The 27195-nt window shown below is 40.7% G+C and overlaps 1 protein-coding gene across 1 annotated transcript; it reads left to right on the top strand.

Annotated features, from left to right (window-relative positions):
* Positions 1-1831: 1831 nt before the first annotated feature.
* Positions 1832-15647, top strand: DDX53 (DEAD-box helicase 53). The gene is made up of 3 exons (XM_062183152.1): positions 1832-2004; positions 2185-3899; positions 15487-15647. Exons 1-3 carry the CDS (start codon positions 1832-1834, stop codon positions 15645-15647), a joined length of 2049 nt encoding a protein of 682 aa, XP_062039136.1.
* The last annotated feature ends 11548 nt before the right edge of the window (positions 15648-27195 follow it).

Genomic DNA, 27195 nt, shown 5'->3' with positions numbered 1-27195 from the left:
CACACTAATGACTCTACAGGGTAGCACAGTCCTGTGTACAAAATAAACACACCAATAAGTGAATGATGATGACACCTTTTGCCACAATAGTCACATCTTAAGCGATGTTATGACAGATACATATCATCCAAATATATATATATATATATATATATATATACACACATATACATATACCCCAGAGAGTTCAATCTGTAAGAATATCTTGGCATTAACTTAGCAAAAAGAAAATTTGGGGGAAATTAGAATAACTGCAAAGTATTGCACCAGGCATCCCTCTAAGCAAAGTGTTGAAGACTACCTTAAATATACTCTCATCACCTTTCTCCTTCCTTGGTATAAAACTTACCCATCTTTAAGAGAAACTCAGTCCCTTCCTTCTTTGCCTCTCCATGCCCTATAATAATCTCTTATCCCACTATTTCACTAGGAATCCTCTAAATGACGATTTTACACTTTTTGTCTTCTGTTTTTCAAGAGCTTGTTAATAAGGTACCAAGCTACAAGCCACAACGGTATATATCTAGTGGGAACATTTCAGACACACAAGATAGGTTCATTTTAGAGACACATGGAGAGAAGAATGTCATTGTACTGGGCCTTAATTTAGGTGACCACTGGTTTTCCTAACTGATAAGGTCAATTACAATAGTCATAAATAACTCTAAAGGGACATTTCCTCTCAGTACCTGCAATAACCATGTAAATCTTTGGATAGTTTACTTTCAACCTAGTAACTCGCCATCATAATGGGTCCCATGTTACAGTGTACTGCTTTGTACTCAGACTTTACAACTAACCCTCTACCAATAGTACAGCCTTCCTTCATTTCACTTTCATGAACTCTGCTGCTCTTTCTTATCACCCACATAAACCGCAGAAGTAGAAGCAAGTCACTTCATGGTATCTGAAGAACACTCCTTGTCCACAAGTCAAGAAATGGTTTCAGAGTTACACTCTCCATGATTTGAGCAGCCCTAGCAGAGTCCAGACCTATTTTAATACATCAATTTCATTGTCTCTATAGGAAAGAACAGTATGACCTTCAATACTTCCAACATTTCTAATATTCCATTGTTTGCTAACATCATGCTTTATTCAAAGTAAAGATAAAAGCAAAAAAAATCTAGACATAGAAACACACTCTTCATCATGTAAAAAAATCACATTTCACTAAACAAATTTCATTTTTGAATAATTAATGAATTAGAAGACACTGGGAATGCTTTAAAAACTCCTAGTATAATCTATGAAGTACAGAGGAATTTGGATATGATTTGTTTGAAATACATCTAGTTGAGCCAAATGGGAAAAAAAAAAACCACATTGGTTAAATAATCTGTATTTACCCAGAGCAGTGTTTTCCAAATTGTATTACAGCAGTGTTACTAGTTGTACAAAATGTTAATAAGAATTACATTTAAAAAGGAACAGGGCCTTTGAGGGTTATCTGGATTTAGGGGCTCACTTGTGAAAAATAGAATACACAGAGGGAGAAATAATTTCCCAGTGGCTAAAACCTGAGTAACACTACTTAACCACGTAACTGATGCTAATATTACCAGTGATGGGCCATGTTGTTATCAGGCACCACCTCCTCAATATAATGTGATGAGGAGGACACTATGTGATTTTTTCCCCCCATAAATTCAATGTCCTAGTCTAATCATAATAAATTACATCATGCATACTCAATTTGAAGAACATTCTGCAAAAAGTTTGATCATTACTTCTCAAAAGTGGCAAGATTATGAAAATAAAGTCTGAGAAAGCCTCACAAACCACATGTGGAACCAAATGCATGAGTATCTCTTTAAATACTACATCATCAATGCCTGCTTACATCACTTGGTCCCGGCTTTGTGATTGGTCAAACTGGCAAGGCCCTCCCCCTGTGCCCTCTGTAACTGCTGTCTGTTGCTACGGAGCCTGCGGACAAAGAGGCCACAAACCTGACTTCTCAACTGGTGTGCTGTCCGCAGACATGCTTTCTTCTAACCGTATGTAGGCCAAAGGCCAGCGCCGGTACCACCACTACTCTAATATGCCGTGGGCCCCAGAGCAGAAGAGGGCACAGCCTTATTCAGGAGATCTTGGGGCCCGCCAAAATGGCGGGGTTGGCAGAGGCCAGGGCAGGGCCAGAGACGGTGGCAGTGGTGGCAGCAGCTGGAGGGGCCCCGCTAGTCATTTGGGGGCCTCAGGCTCCTATGAACCACCCCTCTGCTTTAAATTGAAGAACAATGTGGTTGGTGCCATCGTGGGTCGTGGTGGATCAAAATTAAAAGATCTACAACGCGTGACAAACACTAAAATAAAAATTGTAAAGGGGGACTTTGACTCAGAAATAAAAATTTTTGGCAGTAGTGACATGAAAGAAAAGGCCAAAGCAGATATAGACGCTGTGGTTAGAAGACAAGAAAGGTACAGCTCAGAATCCAGTGTTGGTCCTGCCACATCCCAATCCTCTGTTACAAGCAGCTCAAGTTCAGGCCACACCGCTCGAGAAGCTCGGCCATTGTTAGATTGGGATCAAATTCGTATGCAATTTGTAGAGTGGGAAAAACGGAAGTGGGCAGATTTACCACCAATTAAGAAAAACTTTTATATAGAATCAGAAGCTACAAGCTCAATGTCTAAAATACAAGTAGATGAATGGCGAAAGGAAAATTTTAACATAACCTGTGAAGATTTGAAAGATGGTGAAAAGCGCCCAATTCCCAATCCAACTCGTACATTTGAGGATGCATTCGCGCAGTATCCTGAGCTTATGAAAAACATAAAAAAGGCAAGTTTTCAAAAGCCAACGCCAATTCAGTCACAGGCGTGGCCAGTTATTCTACAAGGGATAGATCTTATAGGGGTAGCCCAAACTGGAACTGGTAAAACACTCTCCTACTTAATGCCTGGGTTTATTCATCTTGATTCTCAACCAACATCTAGAGAAGAAAGGAATGGACCTGGCATGCTAGTCCTTACACCCACTAGAGAACTAGCTCTTCAAGTAGAAAGTGAATGTTCTAAGTACTCGTATAAAGGTTTTAAAAGTAGTTGTATATATGGTGGTGGAAATAGAAGGGGACAAATAGAAGACATCGCCAAAGGTGTAGATATCATTATTGCAACTCCTGGAAGATTGAATGATCTACAACTGAATAACCATGTCAACCTAAGAAGCATAACCTATTTGGTCTTGGATGAGGCAGATAAAATGCTGGATCTGGGCTTTGAACATCAAATAATGAAGATTTTATTAGATGTGCGCCCAGACCGGCAGACTGTTATGACAAGTGCAACTTGGCCGGATGCCATCCGCCGACTTGCACACTCGTACCTCAAAGAGCCTATGATGGTTTACGTTGGTACTCTAGATCTGGTTGCTGTAAGTACAGTGCAGCAAAATATAATTGTGACTACAGAAGAAGAAAAACGTGCTCTTGTACAAGAATTCCTAGAGAACATGACACCCAGAGACAAAGTCATCGTGTTTGTCAGCCGAAAAATTACTGCTGATGACTTATCAAGCGATTTGGGCATCCAAGGCATACCCATACAGTCACTGCATGGTAATAGAGAACAAAGTGATCGAGAGCAAGCTTTAGAAGACTTCAGAACCGGAAAGGTGAAGATACTCATTGCAACTGATTTAGCATCCCGGGGTCTTGATGTTAATGACATCACACATGTCTACAACTATGACTTCCCACGAAATATTGAAGAATATGTACACAGGATAGGACGTACTGGAAGAGCGGGAAAGGTTGGAACATCGATTACCCTTGTTACTCCAAATGATGCAAAGATTGCTGATGAACTGATTAAAATTTTGGAACGAGCAGATCAAAATGTCCCTGAAGATCTTGTAAAAATGGCAGAAGGATGCAACTTCCATAAGAAAAGCAGCACAGAAAAAAACTTCAAAATGTTTCAAGGAAAATATAAGAACTTTTATTAATATTTACAGAAACTTAAAAGATTATTAGAAGATTCAAGGCATTGCTTAAAGTGTTCAAGAGGAAACATATTAGCAGTTTGAAGATGCAATGTGTTCTTAGATAATGCTGCTTGGCTTTCAATGTTGTGCATGTTCTTCAATAAAAAATTTAAAATGAGAACGTGATAGTCTATATGGTGAGAATTTAAATGTTATATGTTGGTTAAAATCTAGTTTATTTTATAACTTGCCATGTCCATCTGTCTTCTCTAAAAGACTTGGTAGAAAATAATAATGGTGTTTTTCTTAATTTAAAATAGTTGTACTTAATTGAAATATAGCTTTCTTTTTTAAGGTTTATTTATTTATTTGAAAGGTAGAGTTACAGAGACAGAGGAGGAGAGACAGAGCAATCTTCCATCCACTGGATTGCTCCCCAAATGGCTGCAATGGCCAGGGTTGTACCAGTCTGAAACCAGGAGCCAGGAGCTTCTTCTGGGTCTCCTACAGGGGTGCATGGGCCCAGGTACTGGGGCCATTCTCCATTGCTTTCCCAGGTGCACTAGCGGGAGATGAATCACAAGTGGAGTCACTGGGACTCGAGCCAGCACCTATATGGGATACCAGCACTGCAGGCTGCAGCTTAATCCACTGAGCCATGGCGCCAACCCCAAGAATAGCTTTCACGGAGCTCATCCCAGTCAAAATATCCCCTCTCCCTATTGGTTGGTTCCAAAACAATCCCTAAAATATGTCTCTACTTGTCCCTATTTTGTTCACTTCATTAGAAAATAAGGGCTAAATCTTCTAGAAGATTTACATAATTTTATTTTATCACACATAGGTAACCAACAGAGCAGAGTGTGTGACTCATTAGGAATAAGATCCTTATAGGAATTCTATCATTAATCATTAGTTCAAATTTTGCTTTCCTTAGGCCTCAATTTTCTGATGCATAAAATGGTATATTACACGGCTTTAATAAATAATTTGAGTGTTTCCTTAACCTCTAAAATTCTATGGTATTAAAACTAAAATTGTTTATCCCCATCATATATTAACATTTTATTGTCTGATCTAGGGAAATTCTATCTTGGTACAACAAATTCAACAAGAAACCTCTTTTAATGACCAGAATAATATATTCTACATTTTAATTCATTCTTGTAATGCAATTGGAAGATTTTAATTATTTGCTTTTTCTTTCATTTTTTAATTCAATTAGTGTTGAAAAGATACTCACATGAAGGAAAAATGAATGTGAAAGAAAAATTACTAAAAAGGAAAACATTAAGAATTCATTGAATTAAATTTTTTGGTCACAGGAACCAATTTCAGTAAAATTCTAATTCTATCTGATTCTATCTCTATGCTTTATTCAGAAGTAATATGCATTTTACAACTGAAAAATTAAATCCTCACAGTGATGCTATATAAACTCTAAAATTTTATTTTATTTTCATGCCAACTGTTTTATTTTCATGCCAATTGTTGAACTCCTTACTTAGTATAGAGTTGATCTTTTCTGTATAAATTTAATGGAAAATGGATCTTAGTGGAGAATGGGACTGGGAATGAGAGGGAGGAGGAAGTGGGGTGGGAGTGAGGGTGGGAGGGCAGGTACAGTGGGAAGAATCACTATATTCCTAAAGTTGTACTTATGAAATGCATGAAGTTTGTATTCCTTAAATAAAAAGTTTCTTTAGGGAAAAAAACATACCGATAGATCTTGAAAAAAAAAAAAATCAGTGTTCATGAAAACATTAGAAATAATTAAGTTTTAATGTCTCAGGAAAAATAAAGACAAAAATAATGCAACAATATTTTTCCCTGGCATGCCTCAACTGTGTCTTTTTTTTTTTTTTTTTTTGACAGGCAAAGTGGACAGTGAGAGAGAGAGACAGAGAGAAAAGTCTTCCTTTGCCGTTGGTTCCCCTCCAATGGCCACTGCAGCCGGCGCACCGCACTGATCCGAAGGTAGGAGCCAGGTGCTTCTCCTGGTCTCCCATGGGTGCAGGGCCCAAGGACCTGGGCCATCCTCCACTGCACTCCCAGGCCACAGCAGAGAGCTGGCCTGGAAGAGGGGCAACCGGGACAGAATCTGGCGCCCCGACTGGGACTAGAACCTGGTGTGCCAGCGCCGCAGGTGGAGGATTAGCCTAGTGAGTCGTGGTGCCGGCCTCAACTGTGTCTTCAAGAAACGAACAAACTAGGGGCCAGTGCTATGGCATAGCAGGTAAAGCTGCCACCTGTGGAGCTAGTATCTCATATAGTTGCTGCCCCATTTCCAATCCAGCTCCCTGATAATGTGCCTGGAAAAGCAGCAGAAGATGGTACAAGTCCTTGGGCCCCTGTGTCCACGTGGGAGACCTGGAGGAAGCTCCTGGCTCCTGGCTTTGGATCAACCCAGCTCCAGCCATTTGGGGAGTGAACCAGCGCGTGGAAGATATAGATAGATAGATAGATAGATAGATAGATAGATAGATAGATAGATAATCTGTGCCTCTGTCTCTCTAACTCTGCCTTTCAAATAAATAAATCTTTTAAAAAATAATGAAACAAAAAATGAGTGTCCAAGTTTTTTTAAAAAAGGAAGCAATTAAGGGAAAAAGAGGTAAATACTGTATGTATACATATTTGAGGTTTTAAGCCTTAGAGTATGTTATTTGCCAGAATTGCTCTTAGGGGCAATGCTACATTTATTAGAAAAACGCAAAAATTAAATGAGGAGTTAGTGAGGTTCCTCAGTCATATCTAAGTAACAACAAAATCGATCACTCAGTGTCTATGAGTAAGAAAAACACAGCAGTATTCATAGACTGAAAAGAAGAGCCAGCATATGGAGAAAGGTAAGTGAGATGGAACCACAGTTCTCAACTAGTGGTGATTTGCTCCCTAAGACATTTGACGGTATTTGGAGATAGTATGGGTTGCTACAACTTTGGGTTGGGGGGTGAGGTGCTAGTGGCATCTAGTGGGTAGAGGTTGCTAAAAGTCCTACAATCTGCAGGACAGCCTCCCACACTGAAGAATTACCTGGTCTAGAACAATGGTTGTGAGACAGTGAATTCCTCTGAGAGCATGTGCCAAGTGGAGCAAAAGAACTAAAACTAAATCCATAGTAACCAAGAAGAGAATTCAAAGGAAAAAAAAATAGGCTATGATGTTACATTTCATGGATTGTACTGAATAAAACCCTACAAGTTTCCTACTTTGGTATAATCTGCATCCGTGGTTATCCATCATGATCGAATTTTTCAACATTTGGAGATGTATTTGTCATAATGGGGTGGGGGCCAGTGGTGGTAGTGTTATCTCCTGGATAGAGTCTAGCAGTATCACAAAACATCCCACAATGCATAGGACAGTCCCACACAAAACAACAAACAGAAAGCAACATTGTGGCATAGCAGGTAAAGCCACAACCTGCATTGCTGGCATCCCATATGGACACTGGTTCATGTCCTGGCTTCTTCATTTCCAATGCAGCTCTTTGTTAATTGCCTGGGAAAATCAGCAGAAGATGGCCCAAGTGTTTGAGCCCCTGCATTCACGTGGGAGACCAGGAAGAAGCTCCTAGCTTTGGCCTGGCCTGGCCACAGCCATTGTGGCCATCTGGGGAGTGAATCAAAACTTGGCAGATTCTCTCTCTCTCTCTCTACCTCTCTCAAATAAAATAAAATCAATCTTAAAAAAGAAACCACAGCCGGCGCCGCGGCTCACTAGGCTAATCCTCCGCCTTGCGGCGCCGGCACACTGGGTTCTAGTCCCGTTCAGGGCACCGATCCTGTCCCGGTTGCTCCTCTTCCAGGCCAGCTCTCTGCTGTGGCCAGGGAGTGCAGTGGAGGATGGCCCAAGTGCTTGGGCCCTGAACCCCATGGGAGACCAGGAGAAGCACCTGGCTCCTGCCAACGGATCAGTGCGGTGCGCCGGCAGCAGCGCACCTACTGCGGCGGCCATTGGAGGGTGAACCAACGGCAAAAAGGAAGACCTTTCTCTCTCTCTCTCTCTCTCTCTCTCTCACTCTCACTGTCCACTCTGCCTGTCAAAAAATTAAAAAAAAAAAAAAGAAACCACAAGAATTATCTTTCCCAAAATGTCAATAGTACCACAGTCAGGAAATTCTGCAATAGATTAAGGAAAAAAAAAAAAAAAACTAACTTATTTCAGAGAAACCTGAAACCATGGGAGGACTTCAGAGAGGGAAAGAAAAAGGATACTTATTTGTTGTGCACTGCAAAACATTCCACCAACTTTCAAGCTAGTGATGCAATATGTATTTTTCAACTGGAGTTGATTTTGCCCCAAAGGGATCTTTGGCAACCTTTAGAGCCAGTTTTTGTTGTCCCCACCAGGAGGCAGGATTGCTACTGTCCTCCGGAAGGTGGAGCTCAGAGACAAAATCCTGTAATGCATGTAATCCTACAACAACAGATTTTTCAACCCAAATTATATTGAGGCCAAGAAACTGTGGTTTAAACACTGATCAGTACTGTTTTTATGTGAGTGAATTGTCTTTCAGCAGTTCTACGTATAAATTGGAACAGATTAAAAGCAAGGCATTGAGACTGCACTAACAAAGCAGCAGAAGATGAGGGTATAGCTGACCCCAGAGCAGTTTCTGTGAGATTCTTAGCACGGTGACTGACATGTAGTTGACATTCCACAATGTTACATCCCTTCTACCCTGCCTCTCCCATTACCCACTATATGTTCTGGAAGCTGCACAGCCCATTTCCCACATTTGGAATGCCTCTTCTTTCGTCAGCTGAACCTAATGATAGTCATCATCCTGGGTCCAGCCAAGGGGATCACACCTTCCCCACTCTCCTGCTTGCTCTCCTTTATTTCAAACACTTCTTTTTTTTTTTTTTCTTTTTTTCTTTTTTTTCTTCTTTTTTTTTTTTTTTTAGATTTTTTTTTTACTTTTTTTTTTTTTTTTTTTGACAGGCAGAGTGGACAGTGAGAGAGAGACAGAGAGAAAGGTCTTCCTTTTGCCGTTGGTTCACCCTCCAATGGCCGCCGCAGTAGCGCGCTGCGGCCGGCGCACCGCGCTGATCCGATGGCAGGAGCCAGGTGCTTCTCCTGGTCTCCCATGGGGTGCAGGGCCCAAGGACTTGGGCCATCCTCCACTGCACTCCCTGGCCACAGCAGAGAGCTGGCCTGGAAGAGGGGCAACCGGGACAGGACCGGTGCCCCGACCGGGACTAGAACCCGGTGTGCCGGCGCCGCAAGGCGGAGGATTAGCCTAGTGAGCCGCGGCGCCGGCCTATTTCAAACACTTCTACAGTTCATGTTCTCTAACAATAATGTTTACACTTATAGTATAATAGTTGAGATCCGGCTGAAGAGCCCATGAGAGTATTTTAGGCATGGAAAGCCAAGACACTCTGGCAAAAAAAAACAAAACAAAACAAAACAAAAACCTAAATGAAAGATCTCTGCGAGTAAGATCCGAGCAGAAAGAACGAGCCATCAAAGAAGGAGGTAACTTTCTCTGAAAGGAGGAGAGAACTTCCACTTTGACTATGACCTTGTCTAAATAATATCGAAGTCGGCAAACTCAAAAGGCCTCCATAGCCTTGGCAACTCATGACAAGAGCCTAGGGTGATTACTGATGCCATAAATAAGAGTGTCAATTTGTTAAGTCAACAACAGGAGTCACTATGCACTTACTCCTCATGTGGGATCTCTGTCCTAAATGTGCTGTACATTGTGATTCAATGCTATAACTAGTACTCAAACAGTATTTTACACTTTGTGTTTCTGTGTGGGTGCAAACTGTTGAAATCTTTACTTAATATATGCTAAATTGATCTTCTAATATAAAGATAATTGAAAATGAATCTTGATGTGAATGGAAGGGGAGAGGGAATGGGAGAGGGGAGGGTTGCAGGGGGGAGGGAAGTTATGGGGGAGAAAAAGCCATTGTAATCCATAAGCTGTACTTCAGAAATTTATATTCATTAAATAAAAGTTTAAAAAAAGTATAATAGTTGAAAAACTCAAATAATTTATGAGAAATTGCATTGTCAGATACTTAAATATAATATAAAAATCCATCAAAACAGTTGATAGGGTGGGCATTTGGCCTACTGGTTTAGATGCCTGCATCCCACATCAGAACTTGGGTCCCAGCTTCCTGCTAACGCAGACCCGGGGAGGCAGCAGAGATGGCTCAAGTAACTGGGACCCTGCCACCCATATTGTGGTGGAATAAGGCCATGCCAAGATGGCCACTGGCAACAGAGTCTGCCTGGCAACAGGCTGTGATTGGATGGTTTCGGAAACTGCATGGCAACAGGGTGTGATTAGTTAGGGCATAGACTGCCCCTTGACCAGATTGGCTGCCTTGGCTATATAAGCTCTTGTAGCAACTGAAATAAACAAGTTTTCAGGCTGCTTGCCTCAGGCCTGCTTTCACATGACTCCTGGGGTCTGTGTGGTGACTCCAGCCACTTGCCCCCACCATGCTCCTCTTCCCAGCAACGAATCCACTGCAACACATATGGGAGACCCAGATTGCGTTCCAAGCTCGCAAATTTTGTCCCAGCACAGCCCTGGCCATCACAGGCATTTGGGTATTTGGATGGCAGATCTGTCTCCCTCTCCTTCCCCTCTCTCCACCTTTCAAAGAAATATTTTTTTAAAAAAAGTTTTATCCAGCTTGACTGAAAAACCATGAGGCAAAATTGCCCAGAGCTAAATGTGCCTAAGAATCTAGATGCAATAAAGGCAGAATTTTAGAGTTGGAGTTGTGGCATAGAAGGTTAATGTGGTCCTTGAAACACCTGTATCAGACCACTGGTTCAAGTCCTGGCTACTTTACTTTGGATCTAGCTCCCTAATGTACTGTAGAAAGCTGTGAGGGGCCAGAGCTGACACATAGCGGGTAAAGCCACTGCCTGCAGTGTCGGCATCCCACTTCCAATCCAGCTCTCTGCTATGGCCTGGGAAAGCCATAGAAGATGTCCCAAGTCCTTGGGCCCCTGCACCCGCATGGGAGACCCAGAAGCAGCTCCTGGCTCCTGGCTTCGGATCGGCACATCTCTAGCTGTGGCGGCCATCTGGGGAGTGAGCCAGCGGATGAAAGACCCCTCCCTCCCCCTCTCTCTCTTTCCCTCCCTCCCTCCCTCCCTCTACCTCTCCGTAACTCTGCCAAATAAATAAACCTTTAAAAAAGAAAAGAGAAAAAGGAAAAAGAAAAGAAAAAAGAAAAGGAGGGAAGGAGGGAGGGAGGGAGGGAGGGAAGGAGGGAGGAAGGAAGGAAGGAGGGAGGGAGGGAGGGAGGGAGGGAGGAAAAGAAAGCAAGCTGTGGATAACAGCCCAAATACCTGAGACTTTGTCACCCACTTGGGAGACTTGGATGGAATTCTTGACTCCTAGCTTCAGCTGGGCCAACCCTGGCTACTGTGGGCATTTGGGGGATAAACCAGCAAATGGAAGGTGTCTGTCTCTCCCTCCCTCCCTGTCACTCTGCCTTTCAAACAAATAAATAAATACATAAATCCTTTAAAAAGTTTAAAAAGTAGAATTTCAAATCACTTAAAAAAGGAAATTTTACAGTGGGAATAGTGGTATACCAGGGTAAGGCTACCACTTAGGACACCTACATCCCATGTTGGGCTTCAAGTTCAAGTCTTGGCTACTCTGCTTCTGATCCAGTTTCCTGCTGATATGCCTAGGAAACAGCAGAGGATGATTCAAGTACTTGGTTCCCTGCCACCAGTGGGAGATCCAGATGGAATTATGGGCTCCTGACTTCAGCTTGGCCCTGACCTGGGTGTTGCAGCAATTTGGGGGAATGAACCATAGATGGAAGCTCTGTCTTTCTTTCTCTGTCAATATGCCTTTCAAATAAATAAATATTTTTCAAGACACAAAAGCAACACCTCAAGATTTGTTGCATGTCTCCTCCAAGATCTGTGAAACCAGAAATCCTGAGAGTAAGGCTCAAAATTTCTTGTGCATACAAGTCTTCTAGGCAATTCTCATTTGGGTTACATTTTGAGCACTACCACTTTTAGAGTAACTGTCTCTTTGCTGACTTTGTGCCTGATGGCCATTATATTGTTTCCCAAAGAAAAAAATACACTAGATACGGATAAGTAAGTCCCTCATTTTCCATAAGATTAATTATGAATAGGTTCTAAAAATTCACATACACTCAACAGAGTGCCTTCCCCTAGGAGGTTCACACCTCCCTTAGGATATACCCCATGTGAAGAGATAGATAGGTCTGGACCTCTTAACTTACAAGGCCTAAAGCCCACCAGATTATTATCAAGCCCCTTCTATCAGGTTCTATTTGCCTCTCAATCAGAAAACTTAATTGTAGCTTAGACAGCACCGTTCTTAGCTCCTCTAATAATGACTCTGTCCTTTGTTCTAGGCCCTGTCTAGTGCACTTGGGCCTCATTCCTTTGTAATCATAACCTCTGCTCTACCACCAGTGGCTCTACTCCCAACCTGTGTGTACTGATGGTCCTCTTCCCCACTTAATGCTGTATAATTGTTCAGACCTGGTAAATGCCACTCTTAGGATCATTGGTTACTATCCTCACCCTGTCTTTTATGACCTTGTCTAAATATGATCAGAGTCGGGGAACTTGGAAGGCTTCCATAGCCTTGGCAACTCATGACGACAGCCTAGGGTGATTACTGGCGCCATAAACTAGAGTGTCAATTTGTTGTGTCAACAACAGGAGCCACTGTGCACTTGCTCCTCATGCGGGATCTCTGTCCTTAATGTGCTGTACATTGTGATTTAATGCTATAACTAGTACTCAAACAGTATGTTTCACTTTGTGTTTCTATGTGGGTGCAAACTGTTGAAATCTTTATACTAAATTGATCTTCTGTATATAAAGAGAATTGAAAATGAATCTTGATGCGAATGGAAGGAGAGAGGGAGCGGGAGAGGGGAGGGTTGCGGGTGGGAGGGAAGTTATGGGGGGGGAAGCCATTGTAATCCATAAGCTGTACACTGGAAATTTATATTCATTAAATAAAAGTTAAAAAAAAATTCACATACTGACATTCATTCTCAATTGATAATCATATATACATACCAATATGTACATACAAGCATATTAATCACAATGTTAATTAAAATTTTTTAAAATTCAAAGTCCAATAATAGGGTACTAGTTAGATAAGTTATAGCATATTCATTCCTGTCTTGCAATAGTAGAAATTATGTTCTTACAAAATTTAAGAATATGAGGGAAATAGTTTGTAAAATAATCCAAGGTGTTTTCTAAATATCACATTGGTTCCTATATCAATATACACAACAACAAATGGAATGGATATTCACAGATACACACACACACACACACACTAATGACAGTCATGGTGTCCTACCTTATGCAATTATGGGTGGTTGTAATCTTTATTTTCTATAATTTCTATGCAGCCATATTAATTTTATAATAAAATTAATGTTAAATATAATCTTGGAATGATTGCTTAAAATAATGAATAATCAAATAACTGAAGTGAGTACTTCAACAGGCACTGTATTTGAGGGTATTCAAAACTGAACCTTTTTGGGGCCACTGTTGTGGTACAGTGGATTAAGCCGCTGCCTGCAGTACCAGCTTCCCACAAGGGTGCCGGTTCAAGTCCTGGCTGCTCCACTTCCGATCCAACTCTCTGCTACAGCCTGGAAAAGCAATAGAAGATGGCCCAAGTCCTTGGGCCCCTATATCCACGTGGGAGACCCAGAAGATGCTACGGGCTTTGGATCAGCACAGCTCGGGCCATTCTGGCCAATTGGAGAGTGAATCAGCAGATGGAAGACATCTCTCTCTCTTCTCTCTTCTCTCTCTCTCTCTCTCTCTTTCTCTGCCTCTCTCTGCCCCTCCTTTTCCCACTGTGTAACTTTGACTTTCAAATAAATAAATAAATCTTTAAAGAAACTGAACTTTTTTTCTTGCTTGCACTAAAATATGTTAATAGGAATCTTGATTCTTTTTAACCAATGCACACTAAATACTAAAAACAATGCATGGAACACAGTAGGAGCACCATAAATAGCTAAATGAGTGAAAATAAGTGAATTATTTTATTTTCGTTGAGGAAAAGCTGTTCTGTCTCTGTTTTGTGTTTTGTTTGGGGACATCTGTTGGCCTACATTTTATCTTCTATCTAATAATACTAAGAAATAGTGTATGTTTGTGCTTTTTACACATACCACTAATATGAAGACACATTTGTATCTCATTTTACAGATTATTAGACTGATGCTCAGAGAAGTCATGTAGGTTTCTCAAGTTCGAAAAGCAGGTAAAGGGCAAAGTTTACTAGCACAGAGTATAGAAAGTAGAGATTCGGCCGGCGCCGTGCATCAACAGGCTAATCCTCTGCCTAGCGGCGCCGGCACACCAGGTTCTAGTCCCAGTTGGGGCGCCCGATTCTATCCCGGTTGCCCCTCTTCCAGGCCAGCTCTCTGCTGTGGCCCGGGAGTGCAGTGGAGGATGGCCCAGGTCCTTGGGCCCTGCACCCCATGGGAGACCAGGATAAGCACCTGGCTCCTGCCTTCGGATCAGCGCAGTGCACAGGCCGCGGCGGCCATTGGAAGGTGAACCAACGGCAGAGGAAGACCTTTCTCTCTCTCTCTCTCTCACTGTCCACTCTGCCTGTCAAAAATAAAAATTAAATTAAAAAAGTACAGATTCGGTAACATAGCAAGATAGTGTATAAAGAAATGTAGGAGAGATAAGAAAGGCATTGTTAGGAAAGCATATGAGTATTCAGTTTGTACCAAAGTACCCATACAGGTGTGTCTCACACCATGTAATATTTTTCCTACTTTCTCCCAGGGCCATAAGTGTCTGTGGCTTTTAGCACTAGAGAAAGTGGCTGAGTAATCAGATTTTTCACAAGTCCTTTTAAAAGATTAGTCCAAATGGCTTGGTTGCAAATCTGTTCACTCAGGCAATTACTAAACTGTGATTCATGACAACAATAAAAGAAAAATAAGAAATGAGCTCAGGAAAGACTGCAGGAAAGCCTTCATTCTCCTACCTGGGTCAAAGATCGGGAATATTTGGGCACTGTAAGACAAGCAAAAGAATGTGCCAGAGAAATAAACAACAAACTCAGTAACCAATTCATAACCATTAATAGCTGAATTTTGGAGAATAAAATCATCAAGTGCCATTGCAGCAATACTTAGGGCGGCAGACTTGGGTGGTTTAGCTACCTAACAGTAACTCTCACCACTTCCCTCCTGTATCTCTTCCTATTTGCCAGTAAAAACCACTTCCCATTTCAGAGGTTGCAAAAAACAACAATTCCTTTTCCTAGCTGACCCTGTAACTAAGGCATGTAACACAATCTGGCCAAAAGAGGATGCTCTCCCTCTCTTACCGAGGTGGGTGAGGATAAGCTCTTCTTCCTGCCTTTGTATGCGGTTATGCAAACACATTAGCCTTGACAGTCATTTTCAGACAATAAGAGAATAAACCAGAAGATTAGCAGTATTCTAAGTATGACTAGATGGAAATGTGGTAATACCTAGACCCTGGATAACGTAACTGTGTTGCAGAGAAAGAGCTTGATGCTCAGCGACAAGGAGCAAGGCTAACATACAGCCTCCAAATACAGTCAATGACAGCATCTGAGCTAAAGCCAAGCTCTTACAGGAAGCCTCAGTCAATAACTGAGTGCAGCATGACACTAGGGCCCGGCTATTTCTGTGCAACGTAAGATTCCACCATGGGATCTGGCATCAAGGCTTAATAGGTAAAGCCACCACCTGCTTTGTTGGCATCCCATATGGGCACCAGTTTAAGTCTCAGCTGCTCCATTTCTGATCCAGCATCCTGCTAAAGTGCCTGGGAAAGCAGAAGACAGCCCAAGTGCTTGGGCCCCTGAACCCACATGGGAGACCTGGAAGAAGCTCCTGGCTCCTGGCTTCAGTTCAGCCCAACCCTGGCTGTTGTGGCCATTTGGGGAGTGAATCAGCAGATGGAAAGACAATCTCTCTCTCTCTCTCTCTCTCTCTCTCTCTCTCTCTCTGTGTGTGTGTGTGTGTATGTGTATGTGTGTGTCTGTCTGTCTCTCCCTCTGTGTAACTGTACCTTTCATATAAATAAAGTTTTTTAAAAAAGATTCCACTATGCAGTGTGTCTGATTTCTCAAATCCTCACTTTATTTTAGGCTATTCCTACCCAATTTCCCTTCTTTTTCCCTCCTCTTTCACAAGTATTAGACCTGAATTGCAGTCAGAAGGATTTCCCTGAATATTCCAGATACTTTCTTCCTCATGTTCCACAGGAATTAAACTAAATAATTTCTGGAACCAATACGCATAGGAAAGCCCTACCTCTGAACTTTGCATTATATGAAACAGTAAATGTGTTTATTATTTAAATTATTAGTTGAGCATTATATTACCAGCAGCTCAAAGCACTCTAATAAATTGAAAAAAAAAAAACAAGGAAGAATCATAAAATAGTTTGTATTGAGGCAGTGACTTTTCCATCATTAGGAAAAGGTTCCAATGAGATATACTGTACTTGGAAAAGAGCTGACCATAATAAGCAAATTAAACTGTTCTCCTGGATGTTTGTTTAATGGGGACACTGAAAAAGTAAGATTCTATGGGAAATTCCTGTAATTTTATTAAAATAAAGGAAGCGTATCAAAATAATCTAATTTTTGAACAGTCAGCAGCAATTAGAGGAAGAAGTGAGAAACCAGCAGAATAGAAAACTTGAGCCACAATCGTGAAAAGACCCAATATCAAGGTCATCTGAACCAACAGCTTTAACAGCATTGAAACTTGGCTGCACTTGGAGTTACATCAGTGGCTCTGACAGAGTTGAAATGTAGCCAACCAGACAATATTATGCAATCAACAGCATAGAGGGGCTTAGGGTGAATCGTTATATCTAATGGGGATATGTAGTCAAAAGCTATAGGAATCTTCTCTTGAACAAAAGGAATTTTTTTTTATTTTGACAGGCAGAGTTAGACAGTGAGAGAGAGAGAGACAGAGAGAAAGGTCTTCCTTCCATTGGTTCACCCCCCAAATGGCCGCCACGGCCAGAGCTATGCCGATCCGAAGCCAGGAGCTAGGTGCTTCCTCCTGGTCTCCCATGCGGGTGCAGGGCCAAGCACTTGGGCCATCCTCCACTGCCTTCCCGGGCCATAGCAGAGAGCTGGACTGGAAGAGGAGCAACCGGGACTAGAACCTGGCGCCCATATGGGATGCCGGTCCCATAGGCGGAGGATTAACCAAGTGAGCCACAGTGCCAGCCCCCGAACAAAAGGAATTTTTAAAAACATCTTTTCAAATCCAAGGGGATTAAGGTGAGCAGATCTACAGGGTTGTTTTTCCTTCTCCACCTGAGCTTGAAAATTCAATTAAAAAAAAAAAAAAGCAGAGATAGTATTTTCTACAAGAACATAGACAAAGTCAGCAAAATATTTCCCTCCCCCCTCCATCCTTGTAACACAAGTGCCCTTTATTTAATAATAAAAAAAAAGATGGTAATTCAGGATTTCTTGGTGTATTGATTGGAAAGCAAACCTACAATTAAGTGGAAAGATGGAAGGAGGACTGCTCGTCTGTCTTTATGCTGACTCTTCCATTTTACTTCCTAGTTACTGCTGAAGCTGTTCAGTGCCATTCAAGTTCACAAAACTACTGAATCTTTGATGTCTCCTCCTCACCTAGCACACAGACCATATTGAATGCCTGCCATTACTTTCCCTCCACAGGCAAATATTACCCTTCAGATTTCAGCCCCTCCCCCACCCCTCACCCCCGGCAAACTTTTGTTTTCTTCTAGTTCTTCCAACAGGGTAACATGTCTTGAGTGACTTTTACCCAGCTTAAATAAAGATCATTCAATCTTCTTAAGCTTGCAGTATGTGGTGAACTTTCAGTAATAAGTACACCAGCATCTTTTGGGGTCCTAATTAAAATTTCATTTGGAATCCATTTCTCAAATTAAGCAAAATCTCCCTGAAGCCCAAACTAGTTGCTTTCAGGTTCATGTCCTGTGGGGACCTATATGCTGTTTTCCGTAAATATTTTACTTTTTTCTTGTATCAATCAATGTGGCTTTGTCATTGTTTTCCTGGACATTTCTAGTTTTGTCTTTTATAAGCTCTTCCTCACACCCTTTTATAGAACCTTTACATGAAGCAGCATATACATCCAATTCAGACTTAATTCTGCTATCTCATGATAAGAGAGTGTAAGATGATGTTTTCTATCTTTGAACAAAAGTCTCCTCCACATATACCCTTCTACAAGACATACACGCACCATATATGTATTCTGCTGACAACACATGGCCTGCCTGACCACCACCTCTTTCAGACCTGTTTCTGTCATTCAAAGCTCAGAACATCAGGCATAGTGTGTAGAAGAAACTGAACTTACTGTTCAATGTAGATAAAAAAAAAATTCCCACTTATTTTTTGGAATATACTGTTTGGTGCTCCAAGATGCAAATATAACATAATAGCTAAATATGTACTTTTAGGGATCAAAAAAACAGTGTGAGTCTCAGTTTAACCCCTTGTAGTCAGGTGAATTTGGAAAGTCATACAAACATCCTAAGTCATGGTATATTCAGTTGTAAAATATTGATAGTAGCTTTAATTTGCACCTAATAAAGAATAATTGATATAAAGTACTAAGGATAAAATGTGAATTTTATACTCAATAACTTTTTACAATAGGAGAAGACAGTAAGAGGTAACAATCAGCCCAACTAAACGTAGTTGTCACTCCCACAAATTACAAATGTTAATATACTATAAAAGAACCCCCAAACAATGATGGTTTTGTTTGGGAAGGTGTTTCCATGGGGAGGAGAACTGTTCACTCCATCGGTAGAATGCATATGTTCTTGACTTCTGGTTTTCTTTACATTCTGCTTCCATTCTCTCTCCATAGACTGCCTTTGGCTGTTTCTCCATGCACATGCATACTGTATAGCTCTATGCCTCACATTACATCTGCTCAGGCCTTCAATCTAGGCTGACATAGACTGTCTTAGTCTCCAGTTCAAATCTCTGTAAGATGGGACCTGATTATGCCAATTTGGATCAGGTGTCCATTTATGGATGAATCAAGTGTTGTGGGTAGGAAGGCTAGTAGTAGCAGGGCCCTTTCACAAAAATCTGTCACGTAGAAGGAAGGGAAACTACAGGAAAAAAATGACTTTAAAAGCTATAGTATTTCTCTTTTCCAAAAAACTTACACATTTATCATATTATGGATACAGTTATCTCTTCAAGTTGTCATACAGAGAATATTAAAGTTATTTTCAGCATTTCTTTATTTTTTAACTTTTATTTAGTATATATATATTTATTTAGTAGATATATAAAGCTGTTTATGGATTACAATGGCTTCCCCCCCCCATAACTTCCCAACCACCCACAACCCTCCCATCTCCCGCTCCCTCTCCCATTCCATTCACATCAAGATTCATTTTCGATTATCTTTATATACAGAAGATCAATTTAGTATATATTAAGTAAAGATTTCATCAGTTTGCCCCCATACAGAACACAAATTGACAAATACTGTTTGAGCACTAGTCATATTATTAATTCACATTGAACTACACATTAAGGACAGACATCCTACATGGGGAGTAAGTGCACAGTGACTCCTGTGGTTGACTTAACAAATTGACACTCTTGTTTAAGGTGTCATCAATCTCCCCAGGCTCTAGTCATGAGTTGCCAAGGCCATGGAAGCCCCCTGAGCTCACCAATTTTGATCTTATCTCAACAAGGCCACAGTCAAAGTGGAAGTCCTGTGCAGATTATCAAAGATAGTGAATCTGTGAGTGATAGGAGCCTGACACTCCAGGTCCTTGTCTCACAGACAATGGTTGATGACTTAGGGAGAGAGAACTCCGACAGTGAAAAAAACAACGTAGCAAACAAGGTAGGAATGCCTAGTCAGCCACCCCCCACATACCCGTGGGATGAACTAAGAGGACCTCTACACAATAACTCATGCAATGTCATCCCATCTGCACCCAGTGAGGATCCCCACATTTGTGGCAGTCCTTGGGCACCCCAAGCTCTCAGGGCAGCTGCTAGATCCCATGCTATCAGCATGTTTGCCGTTAATGTCGAAGTGTACGCAAAATTCAGGCCCTGGATTCCAATGCCTGTAAAAAGGCTTCTATTAACCAAAGGTCGAGGATATGCTTGTGTCTTTCCAGAGAATGCGGAACAGCCCATTTGGGTACCAGCCAGAAACATCAAGCCTTCAACTGACAGCCAATCAGAACCAGCTGAACAAGACCGAGACTCCACCTTGTTAGCGGATGCACCTGCCCTATCATCCTACCCTGAGAAACTGCCCAAAGCCATATCTGTTACTGTTGTGTACCCCACTAGCTCTGGTCAGCCACTCAAATGTCCCATAGCCTGTGTGTGGTCATGCCATTCCTGATAACCATTATTCCTCATTCCTACCCCTATCTGAGCAAGCAATCCTGTGGTCTCTCGATTTGAGCGCTGGTTAGTCAATGACGGGTAAGATCCCCTGGGGGACAACCTAAGACAGGCACAGCTGTGTACGGAGACCACGTGGAAACGGGGTCAACAATGGTATGGCCAAGAATCATGCCTCCCATTGCTCAAAAATAAACGAAAAGGGGGAAATGTAGTGGAATGAGAAGGCCATGCCAAGGTGGCCACTGGCAAGCGAGCATCAGTTAGTCAAGAATGGCTTTGAAACCCACCTGGCAACAGAGCCTGCCTGGCGACAGGCTGTGATTGGATGGATTTGAAACTGCCTGGCAACAGGCTGTGATTGGATGGCTTTGGAAACTGCCTGGCAACAGGCTGTGATTGGTTGGGGCATAGACCGCCCCTTGACCAGATTGGCTGGTCTTGGCTATATAAGCTGTTGTACCAACTGTAATAAAGGAGTCTGTGGGCTGTTCGCCTCAAGCCTGCTTTCACCCGACTCCTGGAGTCCGTGTGTTGACTCCGCGCCTCTTGCCCCCACCACGCTGCTCCGCTCAGAAATGAACCCACTGCAACACTGTTGAAAAATCAACCGCAACACTCTCCTCCCTTCAGAGAAAGGTACCTCCTTCTTTGATGGCCCCTTCTTTCCACTGGGATCTCACTCACAGAGATCTTTCATTTAGGTTTTTGGTTTTTTTTTTTTTTTTTTGCCTGAGTGTCTTGGCATTCCATGCCTAAAATACTCTCATGGGCTCTTCAGCCAGATCCAAATGCCTCAAGGGCTGATTCCGATGCCAGAGTGCTATTTAGGACAACTGCCATTCTACGAGTCTGCTGTGTATCCCACTTCCCATGTTGGATCGTTCTCTCCCTTTTTGATTCTATCAGTTAGTATTAGAAGACACTAGACTTGTTTGTGTGATCCCTTTGACTCTTAGACCTATCAGTGTGATCAATTGTGACCTGCAATTGATCACTTGGACTAGTGAGGTGGCATTGGTACATGCCACCTTGATGGGATTGAATTGGAATCCCCTGGCACATTTCTAACTTCACCACTTGGGGCAAGTCAGCTTAAGCATGTCCCAAATTGTACATCCCCTCCCTCTCTTTTTCCCACTCTTATATTTTACAGAGATCACTTTTCAGTTAACTTTAAACACCTAAGAATACTTCTGTGTTGATTACATAGCTGAACCAATGGTATTAAGTAGAACAAACAAAAATACTAAAAGTGATAAAGTATTAAATTGTTTCTTATAGTGTCCAATGACCTGATCAGCTTTTGTCCTGACTCTAGATGTACAATGTAATACTTTATCCTTTTTAGTATTTGTTGTTGTTGTTGTTGTTCTAGTACTAGTGGTTGAACTCTGTAATTAACACACAATTATTCATAGGTGTTTAAATTTTAACTGAAAAGTGATCCCTGTTAAATTTCAGAGTGGAAAAAGAGAGGGAGGAGATGCACAATTTGGGACATGCACAATCAGTCTTGCCCCAAATGATGGAGTTAGAAATGTGCCAGGGGATTCCAATACTATCCCATCAAGGTGGCATGTACCAATGCCATCTCACTAGTCCAAGTGATCAATTTCAGTTCACATTCGATGGCTCTGATAGGTCTAAGAATCAAAGGGATCACACAAACAAGACAAGTGTCTGCTAATACTAACTGATAGAATCAAAAAGGGAGAGAAAGATCCAACATGGGAAGTGGGATACACAGCAGACTCATAGAATGGCAGATGTCCTAAACAACACTCTGGCCTCAGAATCAGCCCTTAAGGCATTCGGATCTGGCTGAAGAGCCCATGAGAGTATTGTAGGCATGGAAAGCCAAGATACCATGGAAAAGAAAAAAAGAAGAAGACCTAAATGAAAGATCTCTGTGAGTGAGATCCCAATGGAAAGAATGGGGCCATCAAAGAAGGAGGTACCTTTCTCTGAAGGGAGGAGAGAACTTCCACTTTGACTGTGACCCTACCGGAACAAGATCAAAGTCAGCGAACTCTAAAGACTTCCATAGCCCTGGCAACTCATGACTAGAGCCTAGGGAGATTACTGACGCCATGAACAGGAGTGTCAAATTGTTAAGTCAGCAACAGAAGTCACTGTGTACTTACATCCCATGTGGGATCTGTCCTTAATGTGTTGTCTAATGTGCAGTGATGCTATAACTAGTACTGAAACAGTATTTTTACACTTTGTGTTTCTGCGTGGGTACAAACTGATGAGATCTTTACTAATTACATACTGAATCGATCTTCTGTATATAAAGATAATTGGAAATGAAAAAAAAAAAACCTGGTGTGAAATTGGAAATGGCATAGAAAATTAATTAATTTAAAAAAAAATATTATGTAGGATCTCTGTCTTTAATGTGCTGTACACTTTTATTTAAAGCTATAACTAGTACTCCAACAGTATTTTTTTTCACTTTGTGTTGCTATATGGGGGCAAACTGTTGAAATCGTTACCTAATATATACAAAACTGATCTTTTGTATATAAAGAGAATTGAAAATGAATCATGATGTGATAGGAAGGGGAGAGGGAGTGGGAGGGAGGAGGGTTGTGGGTGGGAGGAAAGTTTTGGGAGGGGGAAGCCATTGTAACCCATAAGCTGTACTTTGGAAATTTATATTCATTAAATAAAAGTTTAATTAAAAAAAGTATTAAATTGTATATCAACAGTCAGGACAAGAGCTGATCAAGTCACCATTTCTCATAGTGTCCATTTCACTTCAACAGGTTTCCTTTTTGATGCTCAGTTAGTTGTCACCAATCAGGGAGAACATATGATTTTTGTCCCTCTGGAATTGGCTTAATTCATTCAGCATGAGATTTTCCAGATTCCTCCATTTTGTTGCAAATGACCGGATTTCATTGTTTTTGACTGCTGTATAGTATTATATAGAGTACATGTCCCATAATTTCTTTATCCAGTCTACTGTTGATGGGCATTTGGGTTGATTCCAGGTCTTAGCTATTGTGAATTGAGCTGCAATAAACATTAATGTGCAGACAGCTTTCTTGTTTGCCAATTTAATTTCCTTTGGGTAAATTCCTAGGAGTGGGATGGCTGGGTTGTATGGTAGGGTTATATTCAGGTTTCTGAGGAATCTCAAGGCTGAGTTCCATAGTGGCTTAAGCAGTTTGCATTCCCACCAACAGTGGGTTAGTGTCCCTTTTTCCCCACATCCTCGCCAGCATCTGTTGTTAGTAGATTTCTGAATGTGAGCCATTCTCACCGGGGTGAGGTGAAACCTCATTGTGGTTTTGATTCGCATTTCCCTGACTGCTAGTGATCTTGAACATTTTTTCATGTGTCTGTTGGCCATTTGGATTTCCTCTTTCGAAAAATGTCTATTGAGGTCCTTGGCCCATCTCTTAAGAGGGTTGTTTGTTTGGATGTTGTAGAGTTTCTTGATCTCTTTGTAGATTCTGGTTATTAACCCTTTATTTGTTGCATAGTTTGCAAATATTTTTTCCCATTCTGTCGGTTGCCTCTTCACTTTCCTGACTGTTTCTTTTGAAGTACAGAAACTTCTCAATTTGATGCAATCCCAAATGTTAATTTTGGTTTTGACTGCCTGTGCTTCCGGGGTCTTTTCCAAGAAGTCTTTGCCTGTGCCTATATCTTGCAGGGTTTCTCCAATGCTCTCTAATAATTTGATGGGGTCGGGTCGCAGATTTAAGTCTTTTATTCATGTTGAGTGAATTTTTGTGTAAGGTGAAAGGTAGGGGTCTTGCTTCATGCTTCTGCACGTGCAAATCTAGTTTTCCTAGTTCCATTTATTCAATAGACCATGCTTACTCTGGGGATTGGTTTTGGATCCTTGATCAAATATAAGTTGGCTGTAGATGTTTGGATTGATTTCTGGTGTTTCTATTCTGTTCCATTGGTCTATCCATATGTCTCTGTACCAGTACCATGCTGTTTTGATAACAACTGCCCTGTAGTATGTCCTGAAATCTGGTATTGTGATGCCTCCGGTTTTGTTTTTGTTGTACAAGATTGCTTTAGCTCTTCGAGGTCTCCTGTGTCTCCATATGAATTTCAGCATCATTTTTTCCAGATCTGAGAAGAATGTCTTTGGTATTTTGATTGGTATCGCATTGAATCTATAAGTTGCTTTTGGGAGAATGGACATTTTGATGATATTGATTCTTCCAATCCATGAGCATGGAAGATTTTTCCATTTTTTAGCATTTCTTTAAAATATGAGCGTTTTCCTACTGTCTAGAGAAGTAATTATTATTTATTTTACCACATACTTTATCCCATTCTTTATGGCACTTTCATAACATCATCTGACAAGCAATGTCTACATTTAAAAAATTTTAATAACCATTTTCCAAGGACAGCACTCACAATAATACTTATAGGGCATTTCCCAAGCCTACTTTTCATCAAATTTGAAGTAGCTAAATTAATAAACTTTAATGTCAAAATAAAGCAATTCCTATGACTTAAATTTATCTTCATCCAAAAGACCTTTAAATGAAACTTAGTTCCATTGTCATCATAATATTTAGATATTTACAATTTTAGCATTAAAAATACATGTTGAATCTTACACAAATGATTTATATAAGTCATTTCTTAGCACTACTTTTCATATCATCCTTAACCACAAACAAACTGGTTTAGGAGAACCTTCTCTTCCATCCAAATATTAAACAGGCCCAACCCTGTTTAGCTTCTGAGATCAGAACAGATCTGGCAAGTTCAGTGTGGTATGGCCATGGACTAGAACATTCTCAACCACAATATATTTTTCTTATTTACTACATGTGTAAATTTTATTCGTATTTCATACCTTTATCATTGATGTGGTCTATTATTATATAAACTGTTATGCTGAGATTTAAGTAACCTATATAGAAGACTAAATAAATATTAGTTACTTTGGCTGTTTCAAAAAATATGAATGAAATAATGATTATCACAGAAAATATAAATCTTAAGATTATACATATTACTTAAGGGTCAAAGAGAAGGAAAATGAACTGTGATTAAGGGTACACTAAATAACTGGGGAATGATATTTTAAAAATACAATTGGCTCGTGCAGAGGAAATATTTAATGGAATCTTTTTGCCAGATGCATTTTTTTTTGCTATGATACAGATGTCTCTTATTTACTTTTTTGAGATATTCAATCATATCAGTTGTCATGTTATATACAGGAGTTGAGGGTTACTGTACATCTAGTAAACCTCAACTCCAAAAGCCAGAAAGTCACAATTCAATCATAATTTTGTGTAGATAAAAGAGTCAATATCCCAGACCACTTGTCTTCCATGCAATGATGGCCAAAGCCAACAATCTCCATTACTGGATTCAACACTCATTACTAGGGCCAGCATTGAGGCACAACAGTTAAGTCGCTGCTTACAATGCTGGCAATGTCATAGAAGAGTCCGGTTTGGAGTACCAGCTGCTCCACTTCTGATCCAACTGTCTGCTAATGCACCTGTGAAAGCAGCGGAAGATGGCTCAAGTGTTTGGGCCCCTGCATCCATGTGGGAGGCCCAGATAAAGCTCCTGGCTTCAGCCTGGCTCAGCTCTGGCTGTTGCAGCCATCTTGGGAGTTAACCAGTGGACAGAAGATCTCTTTCTCTCTGTATCTCTCCCTCCCTCTCCGTCACTCTGCTTTTCAATTAAATAAAATAATTATTTTAAAAGAATTGTTGTTTATTCAGAAACTTAATTCCATGAGGTTTCATGGCAAACCATGGTGCTTACTGAGTCACTAGTGAGAGCTAAATGAAAGTTCTATGCTCTTGTGCAAAATCTATAGGTGAAGACACATCACTTGACTGAACTTCACAGGATGGCTAGAACTCCACCATCTATTGCCTTACCTACCAGTAACAAAATGAGGAAATATGCATGTACAGATGAGCCCCAGGTTTAGATAGCAAAACTTTGGAAGTATGTGGTCTCTGGTAAGTATACACATCCCAAACTAGCATCTGCGCTCAGATTAATCTAACTCAGGAGTACAGAACATATTCTTTATGGATTCATTATTTTTCCAGCCATTCTATACTCCTTGGATTATGAGGTAGGTTAGGGGCCTCCTCTGATATCACTATTAAACAACTCATCATGTGACACTGGGATCTACCCATGTTCCTGACACTACTTATAAGAGAAATCCTATAGTAGGGCTACAGTGTCTCTCCCGGAGCTGAGATAGCAAAAAATATATCTAGCTTTGAAAACAGAAAGGTGGGTCTAGGACAAACTCCACCATGTTATTTATGTTCTTTCTTTAAAAGTTAAGGAAACACATAATTATTTAAATATATCACTATGCTCCTAAATTTGTATTATATGAAATACATGAAATTTGTTCATCTTATATAAATAAATTGAAAAAATAGATGACAGATGTCTACATCTAAATTTAGCAAATATTAATACTCTGTCGAATTTGTTTTAGATCTTATTTTTGAGAATTTAAAGAATGCAGAGAGGATAAAATTTTCTTTAAGAATTTATTTATTAGTAAGGCAGAGTGACAGAGAGAACGAGAGAAACAGAAAGAAAGAGAAAAATTATATTATCCAGTTTCCTCCATTGAAATCTGGTAGTAATTGCTCTTCTGAAATTGGTCTGTATTCTTCCCATGTATACTTCCTATGCTTACTACTTATATTATGCCTATAAATTATATATAGTGTTATTTTTCATGTTGTAAACTTTACATAAATACTGTTCTGTCATATGAGTCCTTCTGAAAATTTTCTTTGCTCTTTATGTAATTTATCAATGCTGATTT

The sequence above is a fragment of the Lepus europaeus genome, chromosome X, assembly GCF_033115175.1.
Source record: "Lepus europaeus isolate LE1 chromosome X, mLepTim1.pri, whole genome shotgun sequence".
Classification (NCBI taxonomy): Eukaryota; Metazoa; Chordata; class Mammalia; order Lagomorpha; family Leporidae; genus Lepus; species Lepus europaeus.
Note: the sequence above shows the minus strand (reverse complement) of the source record. Positions and strands in the feature narration are given on the sequence as shown.